Source organism: Oncorhynchus masou, chromosome 28, assembly GCF_036934945.1.
Source record: "Oncorhynchus masou masou isolate Uvic2021 chromosome 28, UVic_Omas_1.1, whole genome shotgun sequence".
Taxonomy (NCBI): Eukaryota; Metazoa; Chordata; class Actinopteri; order Salmoniformes; family Salmonidae; genus Oncorhynchus; species Oncorhynchus masou.
This window is the reverse complement of record NC_088239.1, coordinates 14,432,121-14,453,005: the sequence shown is the minus strand read 5'-3', so window position 1 is coordinate 14,453,005 and position 20,885 is coordinate 14,432,121. Positions and strand designations below refer to the sequence as shown.

The window sequence follows — 20,885 nt, the reverse complement described above, 5'->3', positions numbered from 1 at the left end:
GGTAATTTCCTTAGTAGGTGACGTCAGAGTTCAACATGTGGAAGAAGTCGGAGCTCATGGATGAGAGATTAGTTTCCCACTAGTAATTACCAGTTGGATGGCCGTTCAACTGATTTTTCCCATCGTAGTCGAATATGGTAAATACTACCTTCCCACTTGGTTATGAACGCAGCATCCGTCCACTCGTCTCACCTGTTATCAGGTGGACGGGCTTGCAGCACATATAGGCTATTTATGACGCCACACATTTATTTAAGGAACCTGCCGGTGCACATTGCCGAAGGAAAGGCCTGAGTTGGTTTTGCATGAATGACACATGTCAAACGGAGCCGGTGGTGACATGCTTACAAGAATTTGGGTCTTCACAAAGCTTCATCCCGGACTCACATAGGACTCCGTGCAGAAGATAAAGATCTCGTGTCATTTCCAGGTAGGTTATTTATGTGCACCGTCTTTTACCTGCTTACTACTGATGTTGTATCCCTCAGAAGATCGGATATGTGCCACGTTCAAAACAACTTGAAAAAAAAGAGCTGACTGGGAAAAATGTTTTGACTGTCATCCAAGTCGTTAACTATTGTATTGAAAGCAACTATGGTGATGGATGATGAGGAATTTGACAACTGGCCTGATGCGATTTCGCACTATTGCCAAGTTCACGTACTAGTCGGAACTAAGAAAACGCGGACATTTCCGAATGGTTAACTGGTTGAACGCGGCACGTGTATAACTACAACCAGTTAGCAAGTCGGACATTTCCGAGTTTCCTAGTCCAGACTACCACCCAAACGTGGCATGTAGGCCCGTATGCCAATGGAATTTGGCACAGTGGACGAGCAAAGACGCATCTCCCTTTACGCAGTGTTTTAGATATCATACAATCTTGTTAATCACTTGAGATTCGCACTGCTAAAATGTTTGCTCTTCATGTCCAGTCTTTTGAACTCACTGCGAACAAAATGGAAATGACAAGTTCGCCTGAGAGCGCAGAATATAAATATGTATTCAAAGTGATCAGAATGTATCAATTCATAGAACTAATGATATAAAATAATCTCAAAACACTTCTCATTCAGAACACAATGTTTCTCCTGGGTGACAGGCAGGGCAGGATAAACCAGTTTTGTTGTGCCTCTTTTTTTGTGCTCTCACTCTCTCATCAGAAAAGTGGGTTAAGTGAGAGTCCTGCATAGGATATCAATTCCATCCTCATACCTCTTAGCATGGTCTGCAAAGTTTGACCATCTTCAGTGGAGACCAGCCATGAACAAACAAATCCCTATATAGCAGCAGGATGTCCAGTCCAGTAGTCCTGCTATACTGACATGGACTGCTGGAATTATCTTGTGTGCTAAAGCTACTAGGCCTCTATCTCTACTACCCAGTAAGCGGAACAGTGGATCTGATGGACCAGGTGTCCCGGTCAGGGGTGGGCACTGATGTCACAGACGAGACAGCCTCCATGGGGGAGTATAGGTGGAACTCTGAGGATCATGAGGTAAGATACAGGGAGCCCCTCTGTTTACCTGTCTGACTATCATGCACTTACCCCTACATAGTATACACAGGAGGTTGGTGGCACCTTCATTGGGGAGAACAGGCTTGTGGTAATGACTGGAGTGTAATGGTATCAAAAACACCAAACGTTCGGTTTCCAGGGTGCTTGATGCCATTCCCTTTGCTCCGTTCCGGCCATTATGAGCCGTTCTCCCCTCAGCAGCCTCCTGTGATAGATGTGCCATGAATCCTGCCTACTCCCCACTCGTACACACATCAAACCATCAACTGTTACTGCACTCTAGTGGAGAAGACCATTCTGACTCTTCTCCAATGTGTTATGTAGACATATCATTACATTAGCTATTAGCGGCAAGTAGCCTAGTGGTTAGAGTGTTGGACTCGTAACCGAAAAGTTGCTGGATTGAATCCTCAAGCTGAAACGGTACAAATCTGTCGTTCTGCCCCTGAACACAGCAGTTCACCCACTGTTCCCCGGTAGGCTGTCATTGTAAATAAGAATTAGTTCTTAACTGACCTGCCTAGTTAAATAAAATACATGTAGTTCAACTAGTAATCTAAATCTAGGTAGTGATTTCAGTGGTTCTTTACTTTGTTTCTCCATGTAGTGGTAACTAAGTACTGGAACTAGACTAGTTTTTTTGTAAAAATAAATGTGGATGAAGTAGGCAATTTCCTTTTTTGGGCATCAGGCCTGCTTAATTCTCACCTCAAACAACCTTCTTGTGTTTAATAGGCTGAATGACACATTGTTAATGTACAGTGCTGTCAAAGTATTCAGACCCCTTGACTTTTTCCACATTTTGTTAGCCTTATTCTAAAATTGGTTAAATAGTTTCCCCCCCTCAATTTACACACAATACCCCATAATGAAAAAACAAAAATAGGTTTTTAGAAATGTTGGCAAATGTAATACAAATAAAACTTAGCAGATTTACATAAGAATTCAGACCCTTTACTCAGTACTTTGTTGAAACACCTTTGGCAGCGATTACAGCCTCGACTCTTCAGGGGTATGACGCTAAAAGTTTGGCACAACCAGTATTTGGGGGGTTTCTCCCATTCTTCTCTACAGATGCTCTCATGCTGTCAGGTTGGATGGAAAGCATTGCTGCACAGCTATTTTCAGGTCTCTCCAGAGATGTTTGATCCAGTTCAAGTCCGGGCTCTGGCTAGACAACTCAAGGACATTCAGAGACTTGTCCTGAAGCCACTCTTGCATTGTCTTGGCCGTGTGCTTAGGGTCGTTGTCCTATTGGAACGTGTACCTTCGCCCCAGTCTGAGGTCCCGAGCTCTCTGGAGCAGGATATCAAGGATCTCTCTGTACTTTGGTTCGTTCATCTTTGCCTCAATTCAGACTACTCTCCCAGTCCCTGCTGCTGAAAAACATCCCCACAGCATGATGCTACCACCACCATGCTTCACCACCATGCTTCACTGTGGGAATGGTGCCAGGTTTCCTCTTTGTCTTTGACCTCTTGGCTTGGTTTTTGTTCTGACATGCACTGTCAACTGTCAACTGTTGGACCTTGTATAGAAAGGTGTGTGTGCCTTTCCAAATCATGTCCAATCAATTACATTTACTACAGGTGGACTCCAATCAAGTTGTAGAAACATCCCAAGGATGGTCAATGGAAACAGGATGCACCGGAGCTCAAATTCAAGTCACATAGCAAAGGGTCTGAATAGTTATGTAAATTATGGCATTTCTGTTTATGATTTTAATACATTTTCTAAAATTTCAAAAACTTTTCGCTTTGTTTAAAAAAAAAGTGTAATCCATTTTAGAATAGGTTTGTATCAAAGTGGAAAAAGTCAAGGGGTCTGAATACTTTCCGACGGCACTGTATAACCCCAAACAGATCTGCTCTTGCAATTTGTAGTCTGACATTTCAGATTTGTATATTAGAATTTCTCAGGAAGTAGTTTGGATGTAGTGAACTACTTTTTCATAGGGGTAGCTTTAGTGTAGCGTAACTTATATTGGTGTGAAGTAATAGATATTTTCAGAGTAGCTTCCCCAACACTGACAATGTACAAAGCTTGTGGGGTGATACTGTTTTTCAGCTGCATTAGTGTTCAGTTCTTGGCCTTCTCTGTATTTACTGAATGGCGAGAGCTTATTGACCAATTGTCAGATTAATATATTCTATATACTGAATTCAAGAGGTTCAGCCAGCATGACCAATGTAGTATAGTAATTAGTTTTCAAATGAGCTTTGATGTGATTCTAATGTTATTTCTGCAGCCTGTTAATCCGAGATCCGACCCTCAGGGCCAGTGTCTGCCCACCCCCCAAGTCCTGCCTGCCCCCACCTACAAACAGAGGGTTGAGGAGTTTAGGAAGCTGTTCAGAGAACTGCCTGAGTCAGAGAGACTCATCGTGGGTGAGTTGTGTGTGTGTGAAAGAAGCCAGATACGGCTCCCCTATCACCATCTCTCAAAAACCAAACATATCGGCACCTCTCACCAGACGTCCTATATACAGAGCTTACCTGCATATACCAGCACACCTGTACCTTACCTGTGTCTAAGTGTGTACCCATCTCTCGCTGCATCCCGTGTATTTTCCCCAGACTACACCTGTGCCCTCCAGAGAGACATTCTACTGCAGGGACGCCTCTACCTGTCGGAGAACTGGCTCTGTTTCTATAGCAATGTGTTTTGGGGGACAAAGGTGAGCTCACACATGAGGGAAAGGAAAAATAAAGGCACCGTTTTCTGTTTAGAGGATGAATTAAATTGGATAATGATATATCGTAAATATGTTTATATATTGCATTATTCTGGTCATGTTAAGGATGTGATCAGTGTGCTCTGGAATCGTAGATAGCCTAGAGTCTGAGGGACGTCTCTGTGGACGTAGATAGCCTAGACTCTTGAGGGACATCACTGTGCTCTGTGGTCGTAGATAGTCTTGACTCTGAGGGACATCACTGTGCTCTGTGGTCGTAGATAGTCTTGACTCTGAGGGACATCACTGTGCTCTGTGGTCGTAGATAGTCTTGACTCTGAGGGACATCACTGTGCTCTGTGGTCGTAGATAGTCTTGACTCTGAGGGACATCTCTGTGGTCGTAGATAGTCTTGACTCTGAGGGACATCACTGTGCTCTGTGGTCGTAGATAGTCTTGACTCTGAGGGACATCACTGTGCTCTGTGGTCGTAGATAGTCTTGACTCTGAGGGACATCACTGTGCTCTGTGGTCGTAGATAGCCTTGACTCTGAGGGACATCACTGTGCTCTGTGGTCGTAGATAGTCTTGACTCTGAGGGACATCACTGTGCTCTGTGGTCGTAGATAGTCTTGACTCTGAGGGACATCACTGTGCTCTGTGGTCGTAGATAGTCTTGACTCTGAGGGACATCACTGTGCTCTGTGGTCGTAGATAGTCTTGACTCTGAGGGACATCACTGTGCTCTGTGGTCGTAGATAGCCTTGACTCTGAGGGACATCACTGTGCTCTGTGGTCGTAGATAGCCTTGACTCTGAGGGACATCACTGTGCTCTGTGGTCGTAGATAGCCTTGACTCTGAGGGACATCACTGTGCTCTGTGGTCGTAGATAGCCTTGACTCTGAGGGACATCACTGTGCTCTGTGGTCGTAGATAGTCTTGACTCTGAGGGACATCACTGTGCTCTGTGGTCGTAGATAGCCTTGACTCTGAGGGACATCACTGTGCTCTGTGGTCGTAGATAGTCTTGACTCTGAGGGACATCTCTGTGGTCGTAGATAGTCTTGACTCTGAGGGACATCACTGTGCTCTGTGGTCGTAGATAGCCTTGACTCTGAGGGACATCACTGTGCTCTGTGGTCGTAGATAGTCTTGACTCTGAGGGACATCACTGTGCTCTGTGGTCGTAGATAGTCTTGACTCTGAGGGACATCACTGTGCTCTGTGGTCGTAGATAGCCTTGACTCTGAGGGACATCACTGTGCTCTGTGGTCGTAGATAGTCTTGACTCTGAGGGACATCACTGTGCTCTGTGGTCGTAGATAGTCTTGACTCTGAGGGACATCACTGTGCTCTGTGGTCGTAGATAGTCTTGACTCTGAGGGACATCAAGGCCATGTACAGAGAGAAGACTGCACGGCTGATCCCCAACGCCATTCAGATCTGCACAGACTCTGAGAAGGTACAGTCACTCAAACAACACCTGGGTTCTGTTCAATATCCCTGGGCAGTTGCACTAACGCCTTGGACCAGAGCTAAGAGACCCTGTGCTTTTCATGGTTTAACCCATCAAGCAACTTTTCATGCTCAAGAGTGCAGCAGCACTGACAAAATAACATGCTGCTTACCTCTTCTGTCTATCCTCAATGCAAACCAATAGACGGTTATCACTGCAATAGTATTAAAGCAGAACTCCACACATAAACTATATTGTAGTACTATATCCCAACTTTTTTTGACATGCAAAACATTTTGGGACTAATAATTTTGGGGGGAATCATGGTGCAAAATGCATCATACCGGCTGTATTTCTGTATTTTATTTCAGTAGTTAAATATCTTGACAACTTGATTGCTGATCTGCAAAGCAGCCAGTTTTTGGGGTGGAATTTTAATTTGAACTGAAGCGTCTCTCTCTTCCCTACAGTTGTTCTTCACTTCCTTCTCAGCCAGAGAGAAGAGTTACCAGGGAGTGTTTCGGATGTGGCAGAACACACTGATGGACAAGGTGAGGCACAGATCAGCTGACAGTGACCTCATATAACCTCACTTCACTCACTGGGGATGCATCCCAAATGGCACCCTATTCCCTATAAAGTGCACTACTTTTAACCTGGGCCCTGTGCCATATTCAGGATGCACCCTGGGTGTAAAGTACTGTTAGCTATGGCAGGTCCACGGTTCTGTTTATGTTGAAACTGTCCTGTCCAGATAGAGCAGGGTGTGGATATGGATTGAGGGCTGTCAAACACTGGAAATGGGACACCCAGAATGTCCCCTCCTTTCAACACTGGGCCTTTTCCACACCCAGTTACACACTGCCCTGCCCCCCCTTCCAACATTGTTGTCACCATGGTTTTGGTTGTCTCGACAGCAAGCATTTCTAAGGCAAGGGCATTTCTATAAGTAGGAGTTATGTTAAGCACAGATCTAGGATCATCTTCCCCTCACTCAATCCTACCCTTGATAACAAGTTAAACTGACCTTGGCTCTGTGTCTAAAAGGCAACGTGTTCCCGGTAATCACCTATGGAATGGCATTGATCCAGTGACATGAAGAAAGTCAACGACTAGATAACCAGATAGTGTCCATGTTGCAGGGTTATCGTAGCTCCATGCAACTTATCTGGAGTCCTATTTAGTATGCAAGGCTTTTGTGACTTTACCCTGGCAGACTGCTCTTATCTAATCAATCCTGAGTACACACCATGCTCCTCGGACTGGCCCCCTGCCCCTAACATTCGGTTATTATGTAGTATACAAGGGGAATAGAAGTACATTTTATAATGTACTCACTCTTTTGATAGCAAAGTGGGGCTAAAACATTCTAGCACCTGGAATGAATGCAAACTCTATGGCCAACTAGTGCAATACCCGGAAGACTGTGGACTGAGGGAATTAAGCTGTGCAAACAACTCCACAATAACACTAGTGTGACTCGGGAGTTAGCGAATGACGGTGAAGTTCAATGACCCCTCAAGGTGTGGTTAGGAAGGTTTATTTGCTTAAGACAGAAAGCTCTGTCTTTTCATTACCTATCCATTCTTCAGGGCAGTCGTTCGCATTACGCCCCAAAGAGGCTATTCATCAACCGATCTGATTTTCGTTGTCACTGAACCAGAGTTTTGGCATTCAGTAGAGCTGTTATCGAGGTTACCTATCTCTGTATCAATGGGTGGAGCGCTCGTGTTCCCGTTGTCGGGCTGAGGGCGCTAGGACTTCCTGATTGTTTTGTGACGGTGAACAGGTTATTACAGTTCAGTCCAGGGACCAGAACAGAGTAAAATGGCTACAGAGAAGTAAGTAAAACATCTTTTAAAATTGTTATTTTGACTTGATTGGTAACAAGGGACTGATTATTCATCTAGATGATGATCAGGTGTGTGTAATTTGGATTGAAGAAACTGGTTCTATATGGGGCTTGCTTGAATGGATTCTGTTGCATGGGCAGGGCTGGATTTGGAGTCTCGGGGCACCTACTTTATTTGCAGTTTTTTTTAAAGCTAATTATCTGCAATTTGACATTTTGTCATGGCTTATGACCTGTTTTATATGCTATCTGGGGGGCCTCTGACCTCCAGGGCAGGTGCCCCGCGTGCCTGTTTATAGGAAATTAATCATAAATTGTTTTTTGAACGATTGAACAAACTCAAAATACATTTCTACATTTACTTATTATTCTCCCTCCATATAGTTTAAAAATATACTTTGTTTATGGACACTATGACAAATACAATCTACACTCAGCAAAAAAAAAGAAACGTCCTCTCACTGTCAACTGGATATATTTTCAGCAAACTTAACGTGTAAATATTTCTATGACCATAACAAAATTCAACAACTGAGACATAAACTGAACAAGTTCCACAGACATGTGACTAACAGAAATTCACTAATGTGTCCCTGAACAAAGAGGGGGTCAAAATAAACATTAAGTCAGTATCTGGTGTGGCCACCAGCTGCATTAAGTACTGCAGTGCATCTTCTCATGGACTGCACCAGATTTGCCAGTCCTGGCTGTGAGATGTTATCGCACTCTTCCAGCAAGGCACCTGCAAGTTCCCAGACATTTTTTGGGGGAATGGCCCGATCCAACAGGTCCCAGACGTGCTCAATGGGATTGAGATCTGGGCTCGTCGCTGGCCATGGCAGAACACTGACATTCCTGTCTTGCAGGTGGCATTGTCATGCTTGAGGGTCATGTCAGGATGAGCCTGCAGGAAGGGTACGACATGAGGGAGGAGGATGGCTTCCCTATAACGCACAGCGTCGAGATTGCCTGCAATGACAACAAGCTCAGTTCGATGATGCTGTGACACACCGCCTCAGACCATGATGGACCCTCCACCTCCAAATTGATCCCGCTCCAGAGTCCAGGCCTCGGTGTAACGCTCATTCCTTCAACGATAAACGTGAATCTGACCATCACCCCTGGTGAGACAAAACCGCGACTTGTCAGTGATGAGCACTTTTTTACCAGTCCTGTCTGGTCCAGCGACGGTGAGTTTGTGCACATAGGCAATGTTGTTGCCTGTGATGTCTGGTGAGGACCTGCCTTACCACAGGCCTACAAGCCCTCAGTCCAGCCTTTCTCAGCCTATTGCGGACAGTCTGAGTACTGATGGAGGGATTGTGTGTTCCTGGTGTAACTTGGGCAGTTTTTGTTGCCATCCTGTACCTGTCCCGCAGGTGTGATGTTCAGATGTACGGATCCTGTGCAGGTGTTGCTACACGTGGTCTGCCACTGCGAGGACGATCAGCTGTCTGTCCTGTCTCCCTGTAGCCCAGTCTTAGGCGTCTCACAGTACGGACATTGCAATTTATTTCCACATCTGCAGTCCTCATGCCTCCTTGCAGCATGCCTAAGGCACATTCATGCAGATGAGCAGGGACCCTGGGCATCTTTCCTTTGGTGTTTTTCAGAGTCAGTAGAAAGGCCTCTTTAGTGTACTAAGTTTTCATAACTGTGACCTTAATTGCCTACCGTCTGTAAGCTGTTAGTGTCTTAACGACTGTTCCACAGGTGCATGTTCATTAATTGTTCATGGTTCATTGAACAAACATGAGAAACAGTGTTTAAACCCTTTACAATGAAGATCTGTGAAGTTATTTGGATTTTTACGAAATATCTTTGAAAGACAGGGTCCTGAAAAATGGACGTTTCTTTTTTTTGCTGAGTTTATTTTGTAGCTATTAGTCAATAGCTATAGGCTACCATTTTCAACTGAGCAAGGTAGCAGCTATCGTCTTTGCATCAGTTCTTTATATAATTGTTTGCATTTCTTAAGCGCTAATCTACAGTGAGTTGCTTTTTGATATCTTGTGGCATCAGTGTGGAGCCGGTTAGGGCTGTTTTGTTTGGTTGAAACTAAGACTGGAGGTGATGTGAGATTCATGCACAGGTAGAAAATGGTTATGTTGGAGGAAGCCAGACAGAGGAATTAATCCTCTTGATTTTGACTATTGAGATTGAACTCTTGCAAGCTATAGCCTACAAGCAGCTGATGGATGATGGAACTGTGTACACCAAAATCAGTTGCTTTTCCATGATACCAAAAATCTAATCAAGCCTCACTGTTTGCTGTGTGCCAACCTCCATTCCTCTCAATTAAACCCCCTCTCTCCTCTGTCCTCTCTCTCCTAGCCATTGACTAGTCTGGAGCTGTGGCTGGTGGTCAAGCAGCACTATGGTAATGATCTGGGCCTGAGCCATGAAGAAATGGAGAGTCTACAGGGATCAGCAGAATCAACCACGCAGACACACACCAGGTGAGGACTAGCAGGACTCTTCATCTATCTTCTCTATCAATCTGGTGCTGCATGGTGAACAGCATGCATTCACCTACATCTGTCTGACTGACACATTTCTTTAATCTGTTTCCCCATCTGGTCCCTGGCAGCCTGACCATGAGACCCGGTGGAGAGGACTCTGGGAGGCTGGAGAGGCCGTCTACTCTGCGCCTCCAACCAGGGGATCAGGGCTCCTTTGAGCCCAACACGCCCCAGGGAGAGGACCTACCCTCACCCCTCGGACAGAGCACCGCCAATTCGAGGAATGCGGTACGACACCTGGCATGTTAATGTCACAAAAGGCTTGGATGATATTAAGTGATCTCTGTAGAGGCATACTGTCTCCATATTGTTTCTTCATTGTCTGAGTTTTGCAAATGAAGGATGAGTCCCATTGATGGCATACATGTACATAGCAAGGCTTCCATAGCCAGAGTGACATTGTCATTGTGTTTGTGTCCTACAGGATGATGCTCACAGCACCTCGTCTCAGTGCACCCCTGACCCATCCCTGGACCGCTCTGCCCCGGAGAGGGTCTCCAAGCGCTCAGAGCTCTCTCTCGACCTTAACACTAACCTGGACCACTTCTCTGAACAGAGCGGCTCGGAGAGCGCAGAGGAGGGTGAGAATGAATCCCAAATGTGTTTGTTAAATGCATGCATCTTTAGAGTATGTGTTTGTGTGATACTATTGACACCATCTTAGATGTGTTTTCAGAGGCATTCCTCAGATCATGTTAACCCCTCTCCCGGTGTCTCTTATAGAGGAGAAGGTGTGTGTCTCCGAGCAGCAGGGCAGGCTCTATGTGAACAAGGTCTTCAACATCAGCGCAGAGAAGATGTTTGAGCTGCTCTTTACTGACTCTCACTTCATACGAAGATTCATGAATGTCAGGAAGATCACCAGTGAGTCATCACCCCATCCACCCTAAACACTCCCTGTTATGGCACAGTCCGCAACACTCCCTGTTATGGCACAGTCCGCAACACTCCCTGTTATGGCACAGTCCGCAACACTCCCTGTTATGGCACAGTCCGCAACACTCCCTGTTATGGCACAGTCCGCAACACTCCCTGTTATGGCACAGTCCGCAACACTCCCTGTTATGGCACAGTCCGCAACACTCCCTGTTATGGCACAGTCCGCAACACTCCCTGTTATGGCACAGTCCGCAACACTCCCTGTTATGGCACAGTCCGCAACACTCCCTGTTATGGCACAGTCCGCAACACTCCCTGTTATGGCACAGTCCGCAACACTCCCTGTTATGGCACAGTCCGCAACACTCCCTGTTATGGCACAGTCCGCAACACTCCCTGTTATGGCACAGTCCGCAACACTCCCTGTTATGGCACAGTCCGCAACACTCCCTGTTATGGCACAGTCCGCAACACTCCCTGTTATGGCACAGTCCGCAACACTCCCTGTTATGGCACAGTCCGCAACACTCCCTGTTATGGCACAGTCCGCAACACTCCCTGTTATGGCACAGTCCGCAACACTCCCTGTTATGGCACAGTCCGCAGCACTCCCTGTTATGGCACAGTCCGCGGCACTCCCTGTTATGGCACAGTCCGCGGCACTCCCTGTTATGGCACAGTCCGCGGCACTCCCTGTTATGGCACAGTCCGCGGCACTCCCTGTCATATGGCACAGTCCGCGGCACTCCCTGTCATATGGCACAGTCCGCGGCACTCCCTGTCATATGGCACAGTCCGCGGCACTCCCTGTCATATGGCACAGTCCGCGGCACTCCCTGTCATATGGCACAGTCCGCGGCACTCCCTGTCATATGGCACAGTCCGCGGCACTCCCTGTCATATGGCACAGTCCGCGGCACTCCCTGTCATATGGCACAGTCCGCGGCACTCCCTGTCATATGGCACAGTCCGCGGCACTCCCTGTCATATGGCACAGTCCGCGGCACTCCCTGTCATATGGCACAGTCCGCGGCACTCCCTGTCATATGGCACAGTCCGCGGCACTCCCTGTCATATGGCACAGTCCGCGGCACTCCCTGTCATATGGCACAGTCCGCGGCACTCCCTGTCATATGGCACAGTCCGCGGCACTCCCTGTCATATGGCACAGTCCGCGGCACTCCCTGTCATATGGCACAGTCCGCGGCACTCCCTGTCATATGGCACAGTCCGCGGCACTCCCTGTCATATGGCACAGTCCGCGGCACTCCCTGTCATATGGCACAGTCCGCGGCACTCCCTGTCATATGGCACAGTCCGCGGCACTCCCTGTCATATGGCACAGTCCGCGGCACTCCCTGTCATATGGCACAGTCCGCGGCACTCCCTGTCATATGGCACAGTCCGCGGCACTCCCTGTCATATGGCACAGTCCGCGGCACTCCCTGTCATATGGCACAGTCCGCGGCACTCCCTGTCATATGGCACAGTCCGCGGCACTCCCTGTCATATGGCACAGTCCGCGGCACTCCCTGTCATATGGCACAGTCCGCGGCACTCCCTGTCATATGGCACAGTCCGCGGCACTCCCTGTCATATGGCACAGTCCGCGGCACTCCCTGTCATATGGCACAGTCCGCGGCACTCCCTGTCATATGGCACAGTCCGCGGCACTCCCTGTCATATGGCACAGTCCGCGGCACTCCCTGTCATATGGCACAGTCCGCGGCACTCCCTGTCATATGGCACAGTCCGCGGCACTCCCTGTCATATGGCACAGTCCGCGGCACTCCCTGTCATATGGCACAGTCCGCGGCACTCCCTGTCATATGGCACAGTCCGCGGCACTCCCTGTCATATGGCACAGTCCGCGGCACTCCCTGTCATATGGCACAGTCCGCGGCACTCCCTGTCATATGGCACAGTCCTCGGCACTCCCTGTCATATGGCACAGTCCGCGGCACTCCCTGTCATATGGCACAGTCCGCGGCACTCCCTGTCATATGGCACAGTCCTCGGCACTCCCTGTCATATGGCACAGTCCTCGGCACTCCCTGTCATATGGCACAGTCCTCGGCACTCCCTGTCATATGGCACAGTCCTCGGCACTCCCTGTCATATGGCACAGTCCTCGGCACTCCCTGTCATATGGCACAGTCCTCGGCACTCCCTGTCATATGGCACAGTCCTCGGCACTCCCTGTCATATGGCACAGTCCTCGGCACTCCCTGTCATATGGCACAGTCCGCGGCACTCCCTGTCATATGGCACAGTCCTCGGCACTCCCTGTCATATGGCACAGTCCTCGGCACTCCCTGTCATATGGCACAGTCCTCGGCACTCCCTGTCATATGGCACAGTCCTCGGCACTCCCTGTCATATGGCACAGTCCTCGGCACTCCCTGTCATATGGCACAGTCCTCGGCACTCCCTGTCATATGGCACAGTCCTCGGCACTCCCTGTCATATGGCACAGTCCTCGGCACTCCCTGTCATATGGCACAGTCCTCGGCACTCCCTGTCATATGGCACAGTCCTCGGCACTCCCTGTCATATGGCACAGTCCTCGGCACTCCCTGTCATATGGCACAGTCCTCGGCACTCCCTGTCATATGGCACAGTCCTCGGCACTCCCTGTCATATGGCACAGTCCTCGGCACTCCCTGTCATATGGCACAGTCCTCGGCACTCCCTGTCATATGGCACAGTCCTCGGCACTCCCTGTCATATGGCACAGTCCTCGGCACTCCCTGTCATATGGCACAGTCCTCGGCACTCCCTGTCATATGGCACAGTCCTCGGCACTCCCTGTCATATGGCACAGTCCTCGGCACTCCCTGTCATATGGCACAGTCCTCGGCACTCCCTGTCATATGGCACAGTCCTCGGCACTCCCTGTCATATGGCACAGTCCTCGGCACTCCCTGTCATATGGCACAGCGAGGGGCCACAGTGGCTCCTGGTTCTGCATACAGTACTCACACATGCAGTCAGATCCTTTTGGGGGCCCTAAGTAAAAATATGTTTGGAGGGCCCCTCTGCCTTACTAAACAATGGTGGAGGGGCGGAGAGAAAAAATTTGCAGTTTTATACACAGTTTGCCAATGGGCAGAGAGATATTTAAAACTAAAGTGTATATCTGAGTGAGAGTGACCAACAAAATTTAATGGGGGCCCCCCCAGTCAGTTATTTGTCCATGATTGCTAAAAGTTTAGATCATCTAGACTAACTTACCAATCTATAAAATGTTAGCTAGCTAGGCCAGATGAGTGACTGACATAAGAGAAACTGCTGATGCACAACCAAATTTCGAAATTTAGTTGAGACCCCGACTGAGTATTTTTTTGGGGGGAGGAGATTGATCCGCAGGCCTACAAAGTGTGTGTGGGGGGGGGCTCGCATGTGCCCATCCCTGGTCCAAATGATGTGTTTGTGAAATAATTCAGGCCTTTCCATTTCAGTGCAGTACCAAATAGAATAATAGGTGTGTTTTGTTAACCTATGTGTGATTGTCTTTAGATGCCAGCTTTGCCCCGTGGCAGAGTGAAGCATCAGGCGCCATGAAGAGGAGTCTCAACTACACCATCGCCATCACCAACCCTCTGGTGGGCAAGTTCTCCACCGCCACAGAAAACCAGGTGAGCCCAGGTCTGCAGGGTGTGTGTGTGTGTGTGTTGTGTAGTGTGTTTTCCAGAGTGTGTAACTCTGTTGTCCTGTCAGATCCTGTACAAGGAATCCAGGGAGGGTCAGTACTACCTCGTCGACGCGGAAGTCTACACACACGACGTCCCGTACCACGACTACTTCTACACTCAGAACCTCTACTGTATCATCCGCCACTCCAAACACAAGTGTCGACTCAGGTGAGCAGCAGTGACAACACACCCTTCAGACATTTTAATATTTGCTCTGTTTACTTTAGTGTAAGGACTTTTAGGGTATTGGGGTTGAGTTTCTCATTGTGGTCAGTCTCTTTGTTCAGTGCAAAGGTGCCTTTACATGTTTCCCACTGGGCACAGATGTCAATTCGATGTCTATTCCATGTCGGTTCAACCAACTTTCACTGACGTGAAAATAAGGTTAATTCAACCAGTGTGTGCCCAGTGGGTTTTGTGTGTCAAAGACCAATATCCTTTAGGAAAGGTACATTCACTTCCACATATTGCTGGCCTATGTACTGTTGGTTCTCTCTTCTTGCTGGTAGCTATTGGTCAATCTGAATCAGTTCCTGATTACAGAGAACGAAAATCAGCACTGTTTGGTACTTGAGAGTTTGTGATGACTAATTACCCATGTAACTGATTCAATTACAACTGTAGAGTTGATGTGCTGATGTGTTCAGGGTGTATACTGATGTGAAGTATAAGAAGCAGCCGTGGGGGCTGGTCAAGTCTTTTATCACCAAGAACTCCTGGAGCGGCCTGGAGGACTACTTCAGACACCTGGGTGAGTAGCAGCCTTGGAGATGTCGTCTTTCTCCCACGCCAACTTTCAGAATATCTCTCTCCTTCTCGCTTCTTCTGTATTTTCCTCTGAGAGCGTGTCTTTCTGCCTTTCCATGTCTACTCCTCTCTCTGGTGCTCGTTGTCGCTAGTTTACGCATTATTACCAACACTTGTCACCATGGTTACGCACACCTGCGCCTCACGAGACTCACCTGGACTCCATCACCTTCCTGATTACCTCCCCTATATCTATCACTCCCTTTGGTTCTTTCCTCAGGCGTTATTGTTTGTTTCATGTTTGTACGCTACTCGTGTTTCTTGCTTTGTTCTATTGTTTGTGTATTAAATTCACTCCCTGTACTTGCTTCCCGATTTTGTTAGTGTACGCGTGACACTACACTTTCTCCAATGAGTCTCTGCCTGTGAGTGTGTTGGGTTGGCCATAATAAACTCCTGCTCTCTAAGTATGTTGCTGCTTCACTGGTTTCTGTCCATCACCCGCTCTCCTATAGTGTATAACGACCCGTCCCCCCCTCTCCTATAGTGTATAACGACCCGTCCCCCCCTCTCCTATAGTGTATAACGACCCGTCTCCCCCTCTCCTATAGTGTATAACGACCCGTCCCCCCCCTCCTATAGTGTATAACGACCCGTCCCCCCTTCTCCTATAGTGTATAACGACCCGTCCCCCGCTCTCCTATAGTGTATAACGACCCGTCCCCCCCTCTCCTATAGTGTATAACGACCCGTCCCCCCCCTCTCCTATAGTGTATAACGACCCCCCCCCCCTCTCCTATAGTGTATAACGACCCGTCCCCCCCTCTCCTATAGTGTATAACGACCCGTCCCCCTCTCCTATAGTGTATAACGACCCCCCCCCCCCTCTCCTATAGTGTATAACGACCCGTCCCTTGCTCTCCTATAGTGTATAACGACCCGTCCCCCCTCTCATATACGGTATAACGACCCGTCCCCCCCTCTCATATACGGTATAACGACCCGTCCCCCCTCTCATATAGTGTATAACGACCCGCCCCCCTCTCATATAGTGTATAACGACCCGCCCCCCCTCTCATATAGTGTATAACGACCCGCCCCCCCCTCATATAGTGTATAACGTCCCCCCCCCCTCTCCTATAGTGTATAACGACCCGTCCCCCCCTCTCCTATAGTGTATAACGACCCGTACCCCCCTCCTATACTGTATAACGACCCGTCCCCCCCTCCTATACTGTATAACGACCCGTCCCCCCTCTCCTATAGTGTATAACGACCCGTCCCCCCCCTCATATAGTGTATAACGACCCGTCCCCCGCTCTCCTATACTGTATAACGACCCGTCCCCACCCTCTCATATAGTGTATAACGACCCGTCCCCCTCCTCTCATACTGTATAACGACCCGTCCCCCCTCTCATATAGTGTATAACGACCCGTCCCCCCCTCCTATACTGTATAACGACCCGTCCCCCTCTCCTATACTGTATAACGACCCGTCCCCCCTCTCCTATAGTGTATAACGACCCGTCCCCCCCTCATATAGTGTATAACGACCCGTCCCCCCCGCTCTCCTATACTGTATAACGACCCGTCCCCACCCTCTCATATAGTGTATAACGACCCGTCCCCCCTCCTCTCATAAACTGTATAACGACCCGTCCCCCCTCTCATATAGTGTATAACGACCCGTCCCCACCCTCTCATATAGTGTATAACGACCCGTCCCCCCTCCTCTCATAAACTGTATAACGACCCGTCCCCCCCCTCTCATAAACTGTATAACGACCCGTCCCCCGCTCTCCTATATCTCCTTCTTCAAAGGCATTTAACCTGACTTTTCCTTTCACCCTATGTCATCACAGAATCGGAGCTGATGGAAGAGGAGGCGGAGCTGAACCAGGGAGGCGGAGACCACGGTAAGACAATTGGCGGGCTGCGTCACCGGCGGAGGAGGACATTCAGTCGGACACTACAGGAGCACCTGAACCCCAGCAACCAGTACAGGCCTGACCTAGATCCTCACAGAGAGGGCAACACGGGTACATGTTCTTCTGTTATTTAGCCCTGGACAACCATCTTCTGCACACATGAATAACATTACATATACAATACAAACAATCAGTAATCAAGCACATGAGTTGATGCACAGTCATCTGTCTTCCATTCAAGCTGTGTCTCCTGTAATGACTTCCTGTCTCCGGTTGTGTGTCAGATCCCATGGATATGAAGGGTCCACAGTGGAACGTCTCTACCATCGTAGCTGGGATGAGCATCATGTAAGTCAACACTCAAAGCGTAAATCAGCATGCAACCTTTCTATTGTCTGAGTACATTCTGCTCCATGAGCTCAAACAGTACTTAGGCGTGTGTGTATTTGCAGTATATTAGCCAGGTGTTTGTTGAACTCAAATAATCAAAGCTTACTGCCTCCTCTCTCTTGCTCTTCCCAGTATGCTGATCCTAACAGTACTGAACCTGGGGCTGTTCTTTAAGCTGTGGGCCATGGAGGACGTGGTCACACGCATGTACCTGAGCACCAAGAACCGCCTCCGGGAGAGGACCGAGAGCAGGTAGGCTGCTGCACACTGAGTGAAAGCCTACGAGTACTTCTCTCTGGGTGGCTGAGGCCTTGTTCCAAGACTTAGGTGGGAGAGACTGAAGGGACGTCTCTGACCAACATCCCACATGACCTGCACATGACCATCTGATCATTTATCACTCCAGTGTTAATCTGCAAAATTGTAATTATTCTCCTACCTCCTCATGCCTTTTGCACACAATGTATATAGACTCTTTTTTTCTACTGTGTTATGGACTTATTGTTTACTCCATGTGTAACTCTGTGTTGTTGCCTATTCACACGGCTATGCTTTATATTGGCCAGGTCGCAGTTGTAAATGAGAACTTGTTCTCAACTAGCCTACCTGGTTAAATAAAGGGGAAATAAAAAAAATAAAAAAATTGACAGCCCGACTTGCCAAAATCTATAACCTAACCTTAAGCAAACCCCTAACCCTCATCTAATTTGAACAAATTAAATATTGTTTTGGTCAGCCACATCCCCTTAGTTTCCCTGACTTGGTGTGAGCTATGTTGAGGAATTCTCTCTGCTGTTGTCTTTGTCCGTCTCCTCAGTTTTGCCCCAGACTTTAGTCCCGGTCCGGCCCCTCAACACAGGACTAGAGAGGAGACTCTGCTGCTGAAAGCTGTTCTACAGGACTCCATCAACCTACTGGAGCAGGTGAGTCAGATGACCAGCTGTGTTGGTGTGTCGGTGTCACAGCCTCCCAGATGACCCCTGCAGGTGTATCTGGACGGTCATTAACCGTTTTCTTCCTCTTTTCTCTACAGCTCCGCTGCTCTCTATTGGTGCTTCAGCAGAACTTTGTAACCAATAGGACAGCAACGCCTCAGTGACGCCGTCGTGATTTCACTACGCCCTATGAACCCTGGGGTCGTAAGGCTCCAGGGATGCGCCTCAGAGGACTCACTCTCCCAAGAGGGGGGGGTTGCTATAGGGACTACCCACACATCGACTACTTGTTACTAAGAGCAACAACGGTACAAGTCCCAGGGCCATTGATAGTGTGTTACTAGGTGGATGAATGTTTTTTTTTTTTAAAGTTCAACTGTTGGTCCTGCGCTGTGGCGGAAGAGAATGGTTCCCAAACATCAACACTGGGAGGCGAGTGTTGGACTTGGGTTTATGTGAGGTTCCATTGTCTGTTGGGTTAGGGAGTACTTTATTCTTCCTTAATGTTCTGGGGTTACGGTGATTAAGTTGAAGTTCTTCTGGACTACTGTATATTCCATGCAGTCCCAGCATGCCTCACTGCGTACCCCTTCCATTGCCAAGCTCATCACAGCAGATGAGCCAGTTATAGAAATAAATCCCAATGTAAGATTTTTACTTTTTGCACAGGTGCCTTGTGTACTTTTTATATTTTTTAGATTGAAAAAAAATGTATTCTAAATCAATTAGAAAATACTTTGAATGTAATTTATTAATAATATTTGAATGGCTGTGGGTTTCTGCTCGTGTAAATGTGAATAATTATGCTGTTTTGGATTGACAGATGACGCATTTAAAAAAAGAAAATCTTTGGGTGGTTTTGCAGCTGGTTTGTAAATATACAGCAGAGCTCAATATCAGTGTTGTATTTAGAAGGGTGCGATGTTCTGAACACTGCCTTCTATAAAGCTGTCATGAATCCTTATTCTACATGATGGAGAAGCATGTTCTACATAATATAGTTCTATCTGAACCTTCTGTAATGTTGCACCCCACTGAACACGCCCAGGTGAACTTTCTCAGGACTAATTGGTTCGAGCTAAAATATGCAAATAATACTGATTGCATTTTAATTATGTTAGTCCTGATGATTGCTCCATATACAATAAGCTAAATTAAGAGGGTTAGTAAATGTTTTGTAATTCATATTCATTCCACATGATGGTAAAACAAACTCATTCAGGAAGCCACGTCACTCAAACACTGCACTGCATATGTGTACACCCAATATAAGAATTTGAGCAGCGGCTTGTTGAATCCACACTAGAGCCTTGTTAGCTTTGTTTTTATTTTATTGTTAATCACCACTTACAATTTCTCAAACAAATGCCACTGGTGTGTGTGTGGCGGTAAAATGTCATATTGTATGTCCAACCCATCCTTGTTCTATAATTGCACAGGAATCTTCCATAGTTTTGTTTGATGTTTACATTGCATTAGTGTAAACTATGGGATGTGACTCGTTTAAAAGGGTACACACTAACATTTGTTTTCCACACTATCCATATATGAAGTTGGTTATTTTGCACATTTGTAAGAAAGATTTGATGCTTTGAATAAAGAAACCCATATTTCTCCACATATTATTGTTAATGTGAGGTGGAGGTACAGGATGCTATAAGCACTGACTGTACAATCAGGATCTTTCTACCCTGATCCTAATTCTCTGGGGAGGGTACATAACAGGATTTACTAACCACATGTGAGAGTGCGTTAGGGGTTACTTCACTGTTGAAATACCACCCATGCATTTGTGCTGGCAGTCTGAAGGTGGGTGGTTCGTTAGTATTGGTCTCTTGGGACCAGGTTTGGGACCATTCACAGATAACCCCCCCGTGTTTCGATTGTCCGTGAAGTATTTGTACCAGCTCCAGAAGTTTGACGCTGCATATTCAGTAACTGTAGTTGAGCGAAGTCCTTAAAGGTAGACTCCGAGAGATTAAGTAAACCGCATGGTGTCTGTTCTCTGCTGTTTTTGCTAAAAGCGTGAAACGTGCACTTGCGCAGATATGATGTGTGAGTGCAATCTTGCATCTCAATATCTGGGGTGCTGCTTGAGGCAATGTAATTTGCTAAGTCCACCTTTAATGTGTAAGAACACCCACTGTCTTTCAAAATAATAGGCATCATTATTGTGGCTGTTGAAATCAACTTCGTTAGAAGAGATAAGTGCTTTAATTTACAGCGACCTTAGCTCTCCAGTTAATAGGTTTCATTTAGCCAAACACTTATCTTTGACCTTTGAA

At 47.5% G+C, this 20,885-nt stretch overlaps 1 protein-coding gene across 3 annotated transcripts; it reads left to right on the top strand.

The window, feature by feature from the left end:
• The first annotated feature begins 186 nt into the window (after positions 1-186).
• On the top strand, positions 187-20,218 carry LOC135517220 (protein Aster-C-like). Of its 3 annotated transcripts, none has more exons than XM_064941329.1 (18): positions 187-430; positions 1,386-1,498; positions 3,795-3,906; positions 4,096-4,196; positions 5,561-5,656; positions 6,121-6,201; positions 9,837-9,961; positions 10,093-10,252; positions 10,449-10,605; positions 10,748-10,888; positions 14,423-14,541; positions 14,624-14,766; positions 15,246-15,349; positions 17,210-17,386; positions 17,560-17,623; positions 17,798-17,917; positions 18,483-18,588; positions 18,699-20,218. In XM_064941329.1, exons 2-18 carry the CDS (start codon positions 1,406-1,408, stop codon positions 18,762-18,764), a joined length of 1,965 nt encoding a protein of 654 aa, XP_064797401.1. In that variant the 5' UTR covers positions 187-430; positions 1,386-1,405; the 3' UTR covers positions 18,765-20,218. The 3 variants fall into 3 exon arrangements, with proteins under 3 accessions (XP_064797401.1, XP_064797399.1, XP_064797400.1); XM_064941327.1 differs by having other exon boundaries at positions 3,768-3,906; XM_064941328.1 differs by having other exon boundaries at positions 1,358-1,498; positions 3,768-3,906.
• Positions 20,219-20,885: the final 667 nt, after the last annotated feature.